The sequence below is a fragment of the Carlito syrichta genome, unplaced genomic scaffold (assembly GCF_000164805.1).
Source record: "Carlito syrichta isolate Samal-C Ts95f unplaced genomic scaffold, Tarsius_syrichta-2.0.1 Scaffold47312, whole genome shotgun sequence".
Classification (NCBI taxonomy): domain Eukaryota; kingdom Metazoa; phylum Chordata; class Mammalia; order Primates; family Tarsiidae; genus Carlito; species Carlito syrichta.
This window is the reverse complement of record NW_006991408.1, coordinates 622,509-641,379: the sequence shown is the minus strand read 5'-3', so window position 1 is coordinate 641,379 and position 18,871 is coordinate 622,509. Positions and strand designations below refer to the sequence as shown.

The 18,871-nt window shown below is 38.5% G+C and overlaps 1 protein-coding gene across 2 annotated transcripts in view; it reads left to right on the top strand.

The window, feature by feature from the left end:
• Positions 1-18,871, top strand: part of L3MBTL4 (L3MBTL4, histone methyl-lysine binding protein) — a 433,421-nt gene that overhangs the window by 18,313 nt on the left and 396,237 nt on the right. Inside the window, exons 2-3 of one of the 2 annotated variants that reach the window (XM_021707570.1) lie at positions 13,872-13,930; positions 14,323-14,425. In XM_021707570.1, the coding sequence (XP_021563245.1) occupies positions 14,354-14,425 (72 nt within the window). In that variant the 5' untranslated portion in view covers positions 13,872-13,930; positions 14,323-14,353. Of the gene's footprint in view, positions 1-13,870; positions 13,931-14,322; positions 14,426-18,871 lie in introns of those variants that run through there. The other variant, XM_021707564.1, reaches the window with a different exon arrangement.

The window sequence follows — 18,871 nt, the reverse complement described above, 5'->3', positions numbered from 1 at the left end:
TCTCTTTCACTTAGCAGCCTCTGCAGATCCTGGCTTACATTCTGCTAACCTAACAGACCTGGAAAAAAGGTTCTTTTACTTAATATTTCTGATAAGAGTTCGAGAATTGAATCTCTTTGGTTTTGTGTAGGTCACGTATCTGTCCCTGAGTCAATTATTATGACCAAGAGGGTGGGGTGGATTTTATTGAATTGGCTCTCTCAGGAAAGTAGATCCTTACCCTCACCTCTGAGTCTCTCAGGAGATTTCTTAGCCTCCATAACTGTAAGAAATGAATTTCTTTTCTTTATAAATTAACCAGTTTCAGGTATTCTGTTATAAGCAACAGAAAATGGACTAAGACATATACTGTGTAATTCTATTTATATAGTGTCTAGAAGAAGACAGAAGTAACCTATTGTGTTCAGGGTTGGGATAACCATCAACATTGTCCTTGATTGATGTAGTGACTGAAAGGGTCATGTTCACGTGTTATTTCTTTCTTTTTTTTTTTTTCTCTTTTAATTTTTATTTAAAATTGTGGGGGACAATTCAGGGCTAGGTATATAAATAAATATTCACCGTGCAGGTGTCCTTATCGATGAGGTGTGCCCCCCACTTCCCCAGGCAGATATCGACAACTGTCCTCCCCACCCTCCCACCCGCTCCCCGCAGTTTCCCACCACTTGCACATGTTATTTCTTGATTTGGGTGCTAGTTATGTTTGCTTGACAAGTGAAAATTAATTGAGCTGGGCACTCCTGTTTTATGTATTTTCTGAATGCATGTTACACTTCAGGTAAAAACAAAAACAAACAAACGTTCCCAATCATTGTTTCATTTTCTACAAGACTTCTACAGTCTGTTCAGTGCAGTTAAGGCTTTACAAGACTGTAATTTGCCTTAGTCTCATTGCTGGTAAATTGGAGAGTCAGATCTAGAACTTGTGTTTGGATGACTTTTCCACTACTCCGGTTTGACTTCTTGTCTGTCATTGTATCAAGAGGAAGTTTCTGTAGTACCAGCTTTTTATTTGCTTGATGAAAATTCTAATTAATAGAATTTACAAAAATCTAATGTTATTCTGAAATTTTCACAATAGACACATACTCTAGCAACACAATAATTTGACTTTATTTCTTCAAATATTGTGTTTTCATGCCATTTAATATAGTATGTTGTTTTGGATGGCAGTATCAGTTGTCATGATTCAAGTACCAGTGTATTAAAGATATTCCTAGAAGACAGTTTGTTTGAACGGTGCTTGGTAGTAGTGTGATATTAGGAACATTCAGTTTTGGCAAGGCTTCAGAGTGGCATTTGTTGGAAAATCTGCTGTTACGAGTGTAGTCTGTCCTTTTCAATAAGGTATTAAGTGATCTACTGTTTAAGTCTTAGATTCCAGTTTTAGCTCTGCTTTTAGCTGGCCACATGGGCTTAGGCAAGTCAATTGACGCCTTTCTCATTATCAGACAGTCAAAAATACATGCTAATATTGCCACAATTTATTTAACTACTCATTTTGCTTGGCCTCTATGTTGTAGTTAGGGGCAGCAGCAACATGCTTTTAGAAATGTAGGTAAGAGGGCGAGATGTGGTGGCTCAAGCCTGTAATTCCAGCACTTTGGAAGGCTGAGGTGAAGGGATTGCCTGAGCCCACAGGTTCGAGAACAGCCTGGGCAACATGTTGAGACCCCATCTCTATAATAAATAAAAAAATTAGCCGGTCATGGTAGCGTGCCCCTGTAGTTCCAGCTACTTGGAAGTCTGAGGCGGAAGGATCACCTTAGCCCAGCGGGTCGACCCTGGGGTAGCCGTGAGTGTGCCACTGCCCTCCAGCCGGGGCATTGGAGTGACTAAAAAAAAAAAAAAATGTAGGTAAAATTTTTTAAAATTTTGGAAATAAATTCCAGCTTTGTTTTTATTTGCAGTGTCACCTTGAACTACTTCAGTATAAAAAGGCTGGTGTGAGGCTGCCATTGTGCACTTGGCACATGGTCAGAGCTTTCTTAGTATATGTCAGTTGCAGAGATGGTGGTAGTGATGATTAGTTGTGTCCCAGTTGTTTTTTAAGGTTCTGAGAAAATGCTTGATACTGAGGGAGTGCAGAATCTTGTTGCCTGATGGTAGTATTCATGGGCAAATGAAACCTTTACAGAAGTACATATGAGAACATGTAAAATTTCTTCTATCAATTACCTCTTTTTGCTAATTTTTATTAGCATATTTCAAATGTACAGTGAAGTGTACAGAATAAGAAAATGAACAACTCTATGCCGCCATCCACATTTAGTAAGCTAAGTATTTTGTCTTGCATCCACATTTTAAAAGACATAAAGCATTATAATTACACTTGAAGTCTCCTGTCCCCACACTTCTCTATCTTCACCCCCTCTGAGATGTAATCGCTGTGCTACTGTTGGAATCGTTTTCAGTCATGTTTTTATATTTTGACTTGTTGTGTATATATTTGTAAGCACACACGCATAAATGTTGTGTGGTATGTCTTGTCCTGCACTGTGTTCTTTTTGTGCACATGTATTTTATAGATTTATTTGTGATGGGGTACATATCGCTATAGCTCATTTATTTTTATTTATTTATTTATTTTTTGAGTTGGAGTCTCACTCTGTTTCCCAGACTGGAGTGCGGTGGCTGCTCCTGGCCACCGCAGCCTCGACCCACTGGGCTCCGGAGATCCTTCCGCCTCAGCCTTCCAAGTAGCTGGAACTACAGGTGCGCGCTACCACGCCCAGCTAATTTTTTGATTTATTGTGGAGATGAGGTCTCGCCAAGTAGCCCAGGCGGGTCTCGAACCCGCGGGCTCAGGCAATCCACTCACCTCAGCCTCCCAAAGCACGGGATTACAGGCTGAGCCACTGAGCCCAACTGCTCATTTATTTTTAAATGCTGCATAATTTTCCATTGTTGAATATATCTCAATTTATCCATATTTCTTTTGATGGATATTTGGGGCATTACTATATTTTTTCCTTTTACAGACAAAAGCCACAATAAACATGGTATCTTTTGTATATGTGCTAGAGTTTTTCGATAGATCCAGAAATAGCTGGTTCCTGGGTATGTGTAGTTCCAACCTGATTCAGCTTCATTATTCCCAAATGCTTTGTCAAGTAGGTGTACCAATTTGCACTTACTCAGCGATCTGTGAGACTTCTTTTGTTTCACATTTTCTTTAACAGCTGGTGAAACTTACCTTTACCAGTCACATTCATAGGTGGAGAGGATATTTACTTTAAATATGCATTTTTCTGATTTCTTGCGTTAATACTTTTCATGTGTTTCTTATTTCTTTTGCGTTTGAGTGTTGCATGTGTTCTTTTACAGTTAGTTTTCCCTGTGCATAACTGAAAGGTCACATATGTAATTGCTACTTTTAGATCAAATGAGTCATTGTGAAGAGTAGATAAATTGATGCACATATAATGCTTAGTGTCCTATAATGACCAATTAATATTACCAGTAATAATGACATCAACAATAATAATATTGTCAGTGGAACACAACTTTTGACATGCACTAGTCCAAATGACTTATCAACCATTCTAAACTCCTGTTACAATTGCACATCATGCCTGTAGTTCCCAGCTACTTGGAAGGCTGAGGCAGAATGATCACCATAGCCCAGCAGGTTGAGGCTGCGGTGGCTGGGAGTGCACCACTGCACTCCAGTCCGGGTGACAGAGTGAGACTCAAAAAAAAAAAAAACCTAGAACAAAACAATTGCACATCATAATCATGCACTTGAATATGAAAAGTGTGTCTAACCAGATGATGACAGGTTACAGCCCAGAAGAGGAATTAACCTTTCCTCCCCCGATCACCATCCATCCCTTTTGTTCACAGAACCCTGCTCTCCTTTTGGGGAATTCTAAGAGAGGATTTTAAGTCATCCGTGGGCCAGATCCTTCGTTTCCCTATTGCCTGGTCTAAGAGTGCAGGCAGGAGACCTAGGTTTGGTCAATTGGATGCTGTTTCCCAGGACTTTGGCTTGAGAGAGAGACTCTAGCAAGGAGGGAACAGATGGAGTAGTTAGTTCATTTATTGCAGGGATGTTGGCAGCAGAAGTAGTGAGGAATCATGCTAATCAGGCTGGTCTATCCATGAGATGTTTGCTCTGCCTTCTGCTTTCTCAATCTCGTTCTTTCTGTCTGATCTTGCCATAGATATTAAATATTTGAGCCCCGTATATTCTTCTAGCAGGCACCTTTTTGCTTAAGAGAACTGGAGTCAGTTTCTTTCTTGTGATTTCCATTTTTTTTCTCTGCTCAGTTTCATTCAGTGGAGCTAGAAATGCTGGGGTTTAGCATATGCCCTGTGTCCCATTTAGAAGGAGCAGGACAGAAGAGGCTAATACTCCTGGCTTAGTCACAGACTCCTTCCTTGAGAGCAGTGCGAGTTATGAAGGTGGGTAGGGGGAATGCATGCTCCCTGTCTGCCTTCCTCTTGCTAACAGCACATGGTGCATGTCCACAAATGATCTGATGAGATATTTTTCTTCCAAATATTAGAGAAAAGCAACAAGCCTTTCTGAGAAAAGGGATTTCAAAGCAGGAAAAACGAACTGTTTAATTAGAAAATAAAGAACTGTGTCCATTCTTTTACCTGTATCAGTTTTTCTTTCTTATATTGGGTGACTAGGATACACCATTTCAAATGACTTAAAAATCTTATAGTATGTTATATATGAAAGGCAATATACATATTTTAACATATATATTATAAGGCATAATAAAAGTATGTACTTGTAAAGCCACCATCTCACGACTCTAAGAATGGAAACAACAGATGTTGGGGATTCCTAAAGGGGGAAGTGAGGGAGGGGGGTAAAACTTGAAAAACTACCCACTGGACACCTTGACCACCACCCGAGTGATGGGCTCAACAGAAGCCCAAACTTCACTGTCATGCAGTACACCAGTGTAACAAACCTATACATGTACCCCTTGAATCTTAAAAAAAAAAGCATAAATAAAACCACCATCCAGCTTAAGAATGAAAACATTATGATACTGTTAATTTTCTTCTCCAACTGCTGTGCTGAATTTTATTATTATTTCCTTGCTTCCCCCCAAAACTTGGCCACAAAAGGCACATATTGAGTGCTTTTGCTTGATTTTGTGTTTATAAAAGTAGTATAAAGCTGGATGTGGTGGTGTATACCTGTAATCCCAGCTTCTTAGGAAGCTGAGGCCAGAGGATCCTTTGAACCCAGGAGTTTGAGTTCAGCTTGGGCAATATAATATAGTAAGACCCTGTCTCTTCGGAAAAAAAAAAGAGAAAATGAAAAAAGTAATATAGTTTGGTTTGCTTTGCTCACTCCACATTATTGCTTATGTTTATATTCTTGCATGTGAAGTTAAGCTGATTTATTTTCACTGTGTAGTGAATATACCCCAATTTATTTTTTAAAAAATTCCTGTTGATAGTTTAGTTTGAATTGTTTTCTGTGTTTTTTTTTGTTTTTGTTTTTCCCTATTAACATGAACTTGGCTGGACTCAGTGGCTCAGCCTGTAATCTCAGCACTTTGGGAGGCTGAGGCGAGTGGATTGCCTGTGCCTGCAGGTTCGAGACCAGCCTGGCCAACTTGGCTAGCCCTTGTCTCCACAATAAATCAAAAATTAGCTGGGTGTCTTAGCACGTGCCTGTAGTTCCGACTACTTGGAAGACTGGGGCAGAAGGATCGCTTGAGCCCAGTAGGTCGACGCTGGGGTGGTCATGAGTGTGCCACTGCCCTCCAGCCTGAGCGACAAGTGAGAAGCCAATTCAAAACAAAAACAAAAACAAAAACAAACAAAAACCAAAAAACATTAACTTGCCCCCAATGTAGTATAATTTCTAAACTCCTAAGATCATGGGATTTTTGTTGAAATTATCTTCAGCTTCAGGTTCATGCCAGGTTGTTTTTCAGTGACTAAACAAACCATTGAACCTTCTACTAGTAGAGTATGAAAATTCCCATTGCTCCTCAGCTTTCCCAACAGCTGGCATTGACCAAGTTCTAAATTTTTGTCACTCTAGTGGAGATGAATTAGTAGCTCATTGTGGTCTCTTTCTTGATTCCCCTGATTACTAAAAGTTTTTCATAAGTTTGTGTGTGAAATGCATACTTAAAGTTTTGCCCTTGTTTTTCTGAATGAATTGTTTTATCTGTCTGGTATTGCTATTAAAAAAAAAAATACTGCATCTCAAGCCAACCCAAAATGCAACTGTCTTAAAACAACACACGTGTGTTCCTGTTAGAAGATCTTTAGGTCATTTGTGATTGGGCTGATCTAGGCTGAGCTTTACTGGGTGGGTGGTTTTATAAAAGGCTTAAGGCTGAGGTGTGCTCTACCTGTGTTTGCTCTGGGGTTCACTCTGAAGGAGCAGAGGCTAACTGAGGCATACTCTTCTAGTGGTGAGTAACTGCAGTGCCACGGGGCCCAAATAAGCTGCACACACACACATTTTAAGCCCCGGCTTGCATCGCACCTGCCATTGGCCGAAGCAAGTAATAGGCCAAGTCGAAGTTGAATGCACATGGTCTTCCATGGAGCCATGGCAAGAAAGAGGATGCCTAATTCTGTTATAGGTGAGGCAATAATTCAGACTGAGAATTCAGTCTACTACAGGTTCTGTGTTGTTGTTTTTTTTAATACTTTCTAGAGACAAGTCCTTTACTCACACAGGATCTTCTTACCCCTTTGACTTTGCTCATCCATTCATCGGTTGATGGACTTTGGATTATTTCCACTTTCTGGCTATTATGAATCATGCTGCAATAAACATTCATGTGCAGATATTTGTATGGATATGTGTTTTCATTTTTCTTGGGTATAGGCCAGAGTAGAATTGCTGGTTCATTCTGAGGAACTGCCAACAGTTTTCCAAAGTAGTGGCACCATTTTCACATGATACCAGCAAAGTATCAGGGTTCTAATTTCTGCATATCCTTGTTACTATCTGTCTTTTTGATGATAGCTGTTTTAGTAGATTAGAAGTGGTGTCTCATAGTGTTTTTGATTTCCATTTTTCTAAAGATTAGTGTATTAATGTGTGCTCACTGCTACTGGGAAATTGCTGCTTCTGGGCCTCTTGGTTTAGAAATGTTCTTGATCAGGCTGAGAAAATTACCTTCAATTTCTATTTTATTGAATTTTTTTAATCATTAAAATTTACTGGCTTTTGTCAAAAACTTTTTATGTGTCTATTGAGATGATGATATGGTTTTGTCCTTAATTCTCTTAATATGATATACCATTTTAATTGATTTTCTAATGTTAAACTTTTCTTGCATTCCTGTTCATGGTATATAACCTTTTATGTGTTGCTAGATTTTGTTTGCTACTGTTTTGTTGAAGTTTTTTTTTTGAGTTGGAGTCCCACTCTGTCGCCCAGACTGGAGTGCAGTGGCCGCTTCCGGCCACCGCAGCCTCGACCTGCCGGACTCTGGCGATCCTTCCACCTCAGCCTTCCAAGAAGCTGGAACTACGGCGTGCGCTACCACGCCCGGCTGATTTTTGATTTATTGTAGAGATGAGGTCTTGCCAAGTTGCCCAGGTGGGTCTCGAACCCATGGGCTCAGGCAATTCACTCACCTCAGCCTTCCAAGGCACGGGATTACAGGCTGAGCCACGGAGCCTGGCTTGTTGAGGATTTTTAAATATATATTTATAAGGTATATTGGTATGTAGTTTTCTTGTGATGTTTTTGGTTTTGAAATCATATTGATACTGGTTTAATAGAATAAGTTGGACGTATTCCTTCCTCACTTCTTTTTATAGAAGAGTTTGTGAAGGATAGATCCAGTGTTAGTTCTTTGAATATTTGGTAGAAGTCATCTGGATCTGGGCTTTTCTTTTTAGGAAGTTTTTAAATTACTACTTCTCTCTCACTTGTAATAGTTATATTCATATTTTATATTTATTCTTGAGTTAGTTTTGGTAATTTATGCCTTTCTAGGAATTTGTCCATTTTGCCTATGTTACTTAATTTTTTGGCATGCAATTTGTGTAGTATTCCCTTATAATCTTTTTATTTCTGATCAGTACATCAGTACTGATGCAACCTCTTTCATTCCTGATCTTAGTTATGAGTCTTCTTTTTTTCTTGTTCTGTTTAGCTAAAAATATATCATGTTTATTTGTGTTGTTGATTACTTTTAATTTCCAAAATTTTAAACTTTTTAGTATCAAACTCTTTATTTGCATTATTACTTATAAATTTTAATTAATTTGTTAAGGATTTTAAAATTTATCTTTGAACACCCTAAACTTATTTATTTGAAAATATTTGTCAGTATCTTCTAATCATTTAAATTTCATCAGGACTGAATTGTTCACCCAGTGGTTAGTTGATTTTATCAATTTTCTTAACATTTAATTTCTTTTTGAGGTTTAAAATTTTGGTTTGTGAGCACCCCTTGAGTGGGAAGATTTTTGTTATCAATTGTTTTCTTGTTCTTTGAATGCTCATTTTCCCATTTTTTTTCCCTCCTGCAGTTTGCTTTTGCTTGGTTCCCTAGGGCCCCCTTCCTGGTCAGGAGTTTGTGTATGTTTTTCCAGTCCCCTTAGACTCATAGCTATATCCCAGAGCTCCATGCATTTGTGGCAGAAGTTCTCTTTGACTCTCGTTCACCATTGTGGAGTCTCCTGCCACCGCTTGGCATCATAGGCTAAACCTAGGTTTAGTACTCCATCTTGTGCCGACCATGTTTTGTCTTTATTGCCTCATGGGAGTAGGACTCTCCCTCTGCCTTCTTCTTACTCTGGAGCCCAACAGACTCAAGGTTTTAGCTTCAGTAACCACTTTGTTTCTGATTTGCTGCTTACTTACAGAGAGAGTTATTTGGTGATATTACTTTAATGGTCTCGTTCTTTGTTTAAAGCAAAGAGGATGTCTCAAAGCAAGGATATACAATGCCATTTAGGCTGGACGTTCTCAAGTGAATTTTTAGAAACTTAGCTGTCTCAACTTTGGAAACCTCCGTATGAAACAAACCTCTAAGAGATACTGCCTTATAAAAAGATAAAAAGAAAATGTTTATATATGTTGGCCACTAGGTAATTTTGGATGGAGTATAAAACATTAAATATTGTTCTAGAAAGGATTCAGACAGGTAGTTCTTAAAAGAGACATACCGGACTTACTGCTGTACTATTGTTCTTGTCGCTAAACTAGAACCTGTACCTTTTGCAGTGCTGCAGTAATTGTGTGTGTGTGTGTATGTGTGTGTCAGAGAGAGAGAGAGAGAGAGAGAGAGAGAGAGAGGGAGGGAGGGAGGGAGAGAGAGATGTTTTTGTTTGGTCTTATAGCTGTGCTAGTAACAGTAAGTACTCAAATTTGAAGGTCTAGCTAGTAAAGTAACAGCTCAGAATATTCTGATTTTCAGAAAACTCTGTGTGATATGCTTTGGCTTTGGACCCTGAATCTTGGGACTTCCTTTGCCATTCTCATAAAGTAATGTGTAAGACTTATGGCTGCACAATTAATATACAATTAACTATTAGTTTGTTATGATTCCAAAATATGTAATAGAGGCAAACTAAAAAAAAGGTATGAGAGTAAGTGGCTGCCCTGATGTAAGTAGAGTGACAACACAAAGCAAGAACGTAGAGAAGCCCCGCGTGGGAGCCAGGGTTCTCCCAGAAGACGGCTGAGTGTCAGTTCCTGACTTAGATCCTTGTATAGGACAAGAGTTTGGCCAGTGTCCTGAATGGTTAATTTTCAGATAACTAAATTTATAATACAAATATAAAAGCTACAGCATAGTACAGTGTTTACAAGTGGCACTCCAGATTTCTACTACCTAGGTACTCGTTTGCTGTGTGACGTTGGACAAATTACTTAACCCTTCAGTGTTTCCTTATCTATAAAATAGGGGTGGTTGTGGTAAACGTGTTTTGGAGGCTGTCATAAGTATTAATTGAAAGTATATACAGAGGATGCCAAAAAATGTATACACATTTTAAGAAAGGAAAAAACCGTATTAAAATTGTAATAGTATATATCAACAACAAAAGATGAGTACAAGTCTTGTTCGATTTCTACAATTACAAGAGGTGCTCAAAGTGGTTTCCATCAGCATTAAGACCCTTCTAATTATGGCAAACTAAAAGTAATACCATAGATAACATCTCTTAAAAATGTGCATACATTTTTTTTGACATGCCTGATATTTAGAGTGCCAATAACTTTGCCTAGTACATGAGCACTCAGGTATTATTAACTGTCATTATTAATACAATTGCAAGAACTCAAATAACTCATGCATAAGTTATTAAAACTAGTTCAGTTGCATAATCATTTGTTAATTTATTCAAATACCTAACCTATGTATTATTAATATTATCAACCAGATGAATACAATTTAGCCTTGTAACATCTTTGAAATAGTGGAGAATCAATGCAATAATTAGATATTTGTCTTTTATATTTGGTGATAGATTCATTTAAAATTCTGTGCAGCATCTGAGACAGCAGAAACATTCCTCCACAGTGCAGGTTGATGGACATAGTCTCCCTCCTGTGAACACTCAGTTCATTCTGTAATTTTTTAATGGCATGCATTATATTTATGATTAATTTATGTATGTTTCTTACCCATACAGTGCCATATGAGTTATTGTTCAAACTGGGACATTCTAGGGAGTGAAAGGCAGAGCTATTAATACTCATGCCAGGATGGTTGGCAGAAGGCAGACATATCTTGGGTTATCCAGGACATATGGCTGCTGTACTTATCTCCCTTTCTTGGGTGCCTGATGAATTGTCTTTATAGTCCATAAAGTACCTGTGGCTACATTGTGGATGATAGGTAACAATAAATATTTTTTGAGAGAATTACCAAATAGCACCTGGACACAGACAGACAGTGAATTATTTTTGTTTTTTACATACTTCTTCAATTTGAAGAGTTGAAAATGTTCAGATGTTTTCTAAGAAACAAACTAATTTGTCTTCCTAACTAGTGTTTGGCAATGTGCAGACAGAGAATTCTACTAACTATAAAGGGGAATAGAACTCATTAAGAGGATTAATTTGAAAAATGTGTGCACTATTTCCAAATTTCTACAGAAACACAAATCATCTATATGTTTTTATCTGTCTTTCAATAGAAAACACAACCTAGAAAGTTCTCTAGTTAAAATCACCTTGTCTGGGGTAGCTGGTGCTTGGTGTTGTCACAAAGCCAAAGAACACTGGGACACAGCTCAGTTTAATTGTCGTTTGCCCTCACTTTCCTTGGATAACGTGTTTCTTTCATGTGTTTTATAATTTGATATTATTCCTTTTTACTCTAAAATCTTTATATTTTTTCAAAGCTTAGCAAGGAGACATGTGGCTGATGTGACATTTGTGGTTTCCAGGAGTAGGCCATGTATCATGAGCAGTCAGAATAATCCTATACTTTGAATTCATGTATTTTGATACTATGCCAAGGATATCAAGTTAAGTTTATGTCAAAAGATGTGTTCTCTTTAGTTGGTCAGAATACGTTCTGAGAATTGGTGTGTTAAGGGGTTATAGAAAGCCTTTCTATAAGACTTTGTTCTGTGTTTCAGCCTGTCTGTCTGTCTGTCAATCATTCATCCCCTATGTATTTGGTGGTATATGGTGTTTTATTCTATTTTTGTCTGGCAGTAGTTTGTTGTTGTTATTATTATTATTATTATTATTTTTAGTGACAGGGTCTCACTCTGGCACCCAGGCTGGAGTGCAGTAGCATGACCATATCTTTTTGTAGGCTCCAATGCCTGGGCTCAAGTGATCCTCCCTGCTTGGCCTCCCAAAGTGCTGAGATTACAGGCATGAGCCACTGCGCTTGACCTGGCAGCAAAATTTTATATGAATTGTTAGCTGCCTTTCATATTTTCACTTTATTTTTTTCTAAATCTAAAGGGAATTCAGTTGTTACCAAATTGTATTTTGAAACTTCTCTTTGATGTAAAACCTTTCATTTTTCCCCCTGCTATATAATAATATGAATTCAAGCTTTCTTGCTGTTTTAAACAAACCAGGGTTATTGAGATAATTACCAGGGATTAGCAAGGCAGATCCCTTTGATGGTGAGGAGAAAAACCTCAGTAGCCAGATGATTTCAGTCTGACAAGCCATGGGGTGTTATTCGTCATGAAAGGCAGGCCAGCCTTGGCAGCGCTTGTGTCTTGTGCAATAATACTTTGCTACAGGCATCAAGTCTAAGCTGTTCATTTGCATAGATGATCAGAGTATTACCGGGAGCTAGGCATGATAAATTGTATTTACATTCTACAAAATGAATGTAATGTTACTGAATTTAGTACGTAAGTGCCTGTCCCAAGGACATAAGCATCATCTGACTAGAAGCAAATGGATGTGAGGAGAAGTGGTTTTGTTTGTTTGTTTTTGTCTTGTATATTAAAGAAAAAGGGAAAGGAGTTCAGTTTGAAAACTGTGCCCACTCTAGTTATACAGCATTCCAAAAGTCATAATGTGTGGATCAAGAACTAATATTCATTAGATTTAAGGGCTTTGAGGCTTCTCTGTAATTCACAGAGACATGTTTATGCAGTTCAGGTCAATAAACACTTATGGAGAGTCTGCTGCAAGCTAGGTACTATCTAGACAATGGAAAATAAGGGTCTGTAATTTGCAAATAGAAACTATATTGTAAAGTGTTAAGTGCTGTGGCAAAGATGCACACATGTACCATGATGTTTAGGAAAGACATACTTGGTCCTTTGGGAGCAGGAGGTGGGCAAAGAAGACTTTCCTGAAGGTTATGAAGTCTCTTTTAGTTGAATCATAAGGAATGAGTTAGAATTAAGCAGACTGAAATGGAGGACAGGCAGTAGGGAATGTATTCAGAGGTCGAGAGATTAGCAGAAGTGTGGGGCTGGAAACAGCAGGTGCTTTGTGTTGCAAAGAACTGCAAGACCTTTGAGTTGACTGACAAAAAACTATAGGTGGTCAGAGTTAATAGGAGTGGTGGAAGAAGATAAATTCAAGAAATTCTGGTAAACTAAAAATCAACAAAACCCGATGGTAGTACATAGAGTATGCTATAAAGGATGAAATGATGGTAACTCCTAGGTCTCAGGCTCAGACAACGTCAGGGCCACCATTAGCCTGAAAGTTGTCATTGTTGGAGTTAGAAAAAGTTGTGTTTTCTTCTGGGATGCTGCAATCCTCTGGCAAGGGAAACAGTGTGTGTAGAGCCCAGGGTAGATTTCAGCCTCCACTTGCCCCTTGGCCTGGTATTCTTGGGTGGTGCACAGTCCGAACAACTGTAAGGGGCAGCTGTGGGCAGATGGTGTCCAGCTGTCATTAGTACAAACTGGAGAGAGTTGAGCTTGGAGGCAGTAAGGGCAGAGATGGGGAATCTTGGTTACAAATATGCTATGTTTATAGTGTTTGGAGGGTCCCTGGCCTTGTGGAAAGATCAAAGAAGAAGTTGGATAGATGACCCTAAAGCACTGGAGATTAGAGATGATTTAGGGCTATGAAACATTTTTAAAAATCACATTTAAATTGTTAAGATTATTAGAAGTAAATGACTTTTGAATTATGGCTCCACTGATACTTGTATAGTATTGGTTGTTGGGTTTCCAGATTGACCTGTTCTATAAAAACTTATTTCAAAGAATATCTACCACTTTTTATTAATAAACAGAAGAGTGGTCACGATACACTGGATTGGTGAAATTTTGGGGGCGCAGGATTGGCAGTAGTGGGGATCTGCTGGGAGAAGGGAGATTCATACCTCATCAACAAGGGTACATGTATAATATACATTTGTATACCTAACCCTGAATTGTACCCTGCATCTTTAAAATAAAAAAATTGTATAAAATTAAAAAAAAAAGATTTCAATAAAAAAATTTTTTTTTCTTATTTTCTGTTTCAGATTGCTGTGCTATGCCTTGTATGACTGAGACCTCTTACCAAGAATACCTGTCAGACCATGTGAGTACAGAAGCTGTACAGGCAGATTGCAGTGGATCCTAACTGGTTGGGTCAATTAAGCAAAACAAACAAACAAACAAACAAACAAACATTTTATCCCAGATAAGGCCAAAAGCAGTCATAAATATTTTCTTTGTGTTATAAATTCTAGATGAAATAGAAAACCCATCTCACATCCCATTATTTTATTATTATATTACAGGCTATAAAATAAACAGTGAAGTTCTTTTGTTTTTTTCCTTCAACAGTGAAATTCTTATTAGCTTGATATCAGGCTATTTATAGCAGCCAATTATAAGCATTATAATTAAAAACATGTTTTTTGTTGACTTTTGTAATTCTGAAGGGACCAGTCCCTTACCCCCAACTTTTTATGTGGGACTGTTTTGCAGAAAAGCCCTGCTAAGGAGTGCTGACGTGGCAATGAAACAGCCCAACAGGAAAAGGAAGCTTAGTATGGATTCCAAAGAACATTTGGATCAGGACAGATGCTTGGTAAGATGTCCGCTCCTGGACCCTTCCTCACAGCATGTGCTCACTGGTGAAATGCACAGTGGAATAGTGCAGTACACATAACGTCACTCAAAACTACTTGTTTCTGGTTGAGTTTTATGTGTAGTGGTATAGAATATGTGTCATTGAAGTCTGGTACATTTTAAAAGATGTTAATTTTAAAGGTGAAAGGAGCCCTCTTCTTCTGGAAAGATGGAGGTAAGTTGATCCTTATCAAGTAAGAGAATGGAGATTGAGAACTGCAGGAAACTGTATTAAAGTTCTCGAGAGAAACAAGACCAACAGGACAAATGTGTGTGTGTGTGTGTGTGTGTGTGTGTGAGAGAGAGAGAGAGATAGAGAGAGAGAGAGAGAGAGAGAGAACGAGAGAGAGAGAGAGAGACAGACAGACAGACAGACAGACAGACTTATTTTTCCTAAAAGGGAATTGGCCCAGGTGGTCATGGGGGCTGACAAGTCTGAAATCTGCAGGGCAGGCTGGCAGGTTGGAGGTCCAGGGAATGACTCATGTTATAGTCTTGAATTCCAGGTCAGGTTGGAGGCAGAATTGCTTCTTTGTTGGGGTATTCCATTGTTTTCTCTTAAGGCCTTCAACTGGTTGAACAAGACCCATGCACATTATGAAGGCTTTCCTCAAAGTCTGAATTAAATGTTAATTACCTCTAAGAAAATACCTTCGCAGCAACACCTAGATACCTGCAAAGTGTAGTGTTTATCATGCCTGTAGTTAGTTGCCTTGCTTGCTGTTTCCTGTGACAACTTTATGTATTCTAGCAAATTTAAAAGTTGGCAGAGTGACCAGAAGGCCTCTGTGATGACTACTTTTGGGGATAGTGGGCCGTGACAGCCTTCTCATTTGTGATCCTCTCATGGGGTCTCATTATTTAGTTTTTGATGGTTTTGGGGCCTTCATGTGTTTTGTGGTTATATGTTTACGCATTACAGTTGGTGAATTGGCATAATGCAGTTCATTTTTTGTTTTGATGCCAGATTAGGTATGATTTGATGAACTCTAGATATTAAATGAGACATCTCAAGTGATGATCTGGTCTGAGGTTGGTTTCAAGATGTTAGAAACAAGTCTAAGCCAAGCTCTAGAGCTAGTCCCTCAGGAATAACCTCACTGGAGGGTGGGGTAATTAGCTTGGGGCCAGTGTTAGAAGGTTAAATAAATACCCAGTTCTCTGGGGCAGTCTGACTGTATCTCTTCAATCAGTTCCAGGAGAATTTGATGCTTTGAATGTATTCTAGATAAGAACTTGCTGTTTAAGAGCATGGACAAAGCCTGAGTCTGTCTTATGTGAGGATGCCATTCTTCTTAGCTTGATGTGTTATGCCCTCTGAGAAAACAGAGTATGAGAAAACTCAAGATTTGATATGTCCAAAGTTATTCTTCGGTTGTGGTTCTCCAAATGTGGTCCCCGGACCAGCAGCATCGGCATCACCTGAGCGTTTGTCAGAAATACCAAAATTCCTTACCTCATCAGCAGGGGTACCACCATAGTGAACATTTGTATACTTAACTCTGAATTGTACCCCACATCTTTAAAAAAAAAAAAAAAAAGAAAAAGAAATGCCAATTCTGTGGCTCCAGTCCAGACCTTCTGAATTAGATACTTTGGGGGTGGGGCCCAGACATCTATGTTTTAACAATCCAGGTGATTCTGCTCATGTTTGAGAACCCAATACATCTTACCTGCTAATCGTGATATAATTAATCAGTATTTTTCTAGCCCTTTTTTTTTAGTTTAACATTTGAGACCATCATCTCCCCCATTAGTCCCTCTTAGTACTCAATTATCTTGCTCTGCAACCTGAGTATTTAACCTTCTGTCTCTTCAGCAATGGCACAAATCCCAGTGTTCTCTTAAAGACCAACTCAATTTTTAACCTAATCTTGATGTTTTTATTATTATATATACCCTATCTTGGGATTTTCCCCTTTTTGAACTCTAGAAATGCTTAGCTCTTAGGTATGGGGACTTGCGTACCTGGACTTTTGGAGTACCTGTTTAATATTCCTGGTGCTTAATGACATATTCATGCAAATGGATTCCTTTGATCAATAGTAAGAAAATGATATTTTAAGTTTTGAGGTATTGGGAACATCATTATTTTAAATGATGTTCACATAGAGTAATTGAAAAGATGCACATTTAAGATGGATTCTGCATTGCATTGCCAGTTTGGGGCTCATTGCCTGTTACAATATCCATTTTCATTATTTGAGTTCAACAGTTTAATACAGTATGCTGCATTTACATCTGGGGCTGCAGTGCATGCACTGAATAGTCATGCTTGGATTTTACTAGATTCCTTGAAGTATTGATAACATCCTTTACTTTCTGTGTCACCTCTGATTTTACAAGTGGCATTTCTAGTCAACCAAGTAAAATCTCATTGTCAGATTAAGCACAGAAAGCATCTATCAAAAGCACAGTTGACTATTCATAAAAGTGTGACCATTGTTTATAGTTTCCTGTGTATCTATAGAGGAAACAAAAACAAAAAAAGAAGGCAAAAAAAAAAAAAAACCCAAAATAACCCAAATCCTCTATGCACATGTACACATATCCCAAACAGACCTACATTCTGTACCTTGCATCTTTTGTACTTAATTATGGATGTCTTGGAGAAACAGGTATTATTGTTTTCAGTAATACCTAGTATTCCATTCTGTGGATATACTATAATTTATTTTTTATTTTTTATTTTTTTGAGTTGGAGTCTCACTCTGTCGCCCAGACTGGAGTGCCGTGGCCGCTCCTGGCCACCGCAGCCTCGACCTACTGGGCTCCGGCGATCCTTCTGCCTCAGCCTTCCAAGTAGCCGGAATTACAGGCATACACTACTACGCCCAGCTGATTTTTTAATTTATTGTAGAGATGAGGTCTCGCTGCCCAGGTGGGTCTCGAACCCGCGGGCTCAGGCAATCCACTCACCTCAGCCTCCCAAAGGCACGGAATTACAGGCTGAGCCACCGAGCCCAGCCCATAATTTATTTAAGCAATGCCGTACTATAAATATTTAGGTTGATTTTGTTTTGTGGTTATACATCATTTTATAACCAGTGTTCTTATCTATATATCTTTTTAATATATACTTTTACAGTTAATTTATTGGTGATACCTTATTGGTGGAATTGTTGCATCAAAGAGTATGCGCATTTACAATTTTGATAAGACTTCCAGTATCTCCTCCAAAGGGGTCACCTTAATTCATCCTCTCTCTAACAGCATCTGTGAGAGTACCCATTTCCCCTGGTTTTTATTATACATTTTACATCTTTGTTTACTAAATTCTGCCATGTGGGTGCTGGTCTCTGCAGTGCTGCCTAAGGCTTGAAGAGGGGTGTTTCTGTGCTCCTTTTATGCTCTGTGACATACAATGCCTTTTAACATCTACCACAAGGATAACTCTCATTTTGAGTGCCCTTTGCTAGCTTTTTACATCCACCAACTTTAGAATTGACTAGCAGTGTAGGCATATAGTAATTGGGGAAACGAAAAGTGGTTTTTCAAGGTGATTTCATTGATGTTGGTAGGTATACAGCTCCCCCCCACCCAAATAATATTCAGGCTGTAACATTTTAAATTTCCTACATAGAAATGCAAGTTTCTCAAGTAAAAAAGAAAATTTTATTGACTATACACGAATAAGATATATGGCCTAAACTGTGTGTGTATGTAAAATATTTGATGCTGAAAAAAACTTAGGTTCCGTGTTCCCTCTTCCCTTTGAACCTCTTAAAATCAACAAAGCTATATCTAAATAGTGTGTTAGAACTTTGAGAAATAGAAATATGATACCTTTTTCATTCTCTACAGGATCTTAGAGTATTGCTGAATAAAAGAGAGCTAGAGTAAGGCAGAACAGCTGAGTATATATGCAGCACATTAGTGCTCTAAGGTATGTTACTCTTCAGAGACAGGTAGGGTCACTGGGAACTTGAGTCGGACTTTGAAGGATGAAGAGTATCTAAGGTGTTCATATTTAATGCTTTATTATTCTGTTGTAATAAATGGCTTTACAATCCAACCTGGGAAATGCAATCTGAGAGACTACAACTTTCTAGCATATTAGCATCTAGGTACTTTCTAACCTTGAGAAATAAGAAAGTTGAGGGGTCAGAGCAGGGATTGTCTGGGCCAAGGAGACAGCATGAGCAAAGGTATGGGGTTGGAAGAGAAGGTGACATGTGTGATATATCGCAAGCGCTTAATGACTTGTCTGACTGGAGCAGATGTTGCTATTGGCAGTGTAGAATGAACATTGGACATAGATTTTATTCTTTAGCTCTGCTACTCACTAGCTATGTGACCAAGAACAAGTCCCTTCACCAGGCTGGGTTCAGTTTCTTTGTCTGTTGTACTAGAGTCTTAGATTAGAACATCTTTAAGGATGTTTCTATTTCAGTAAGTCTGGGAT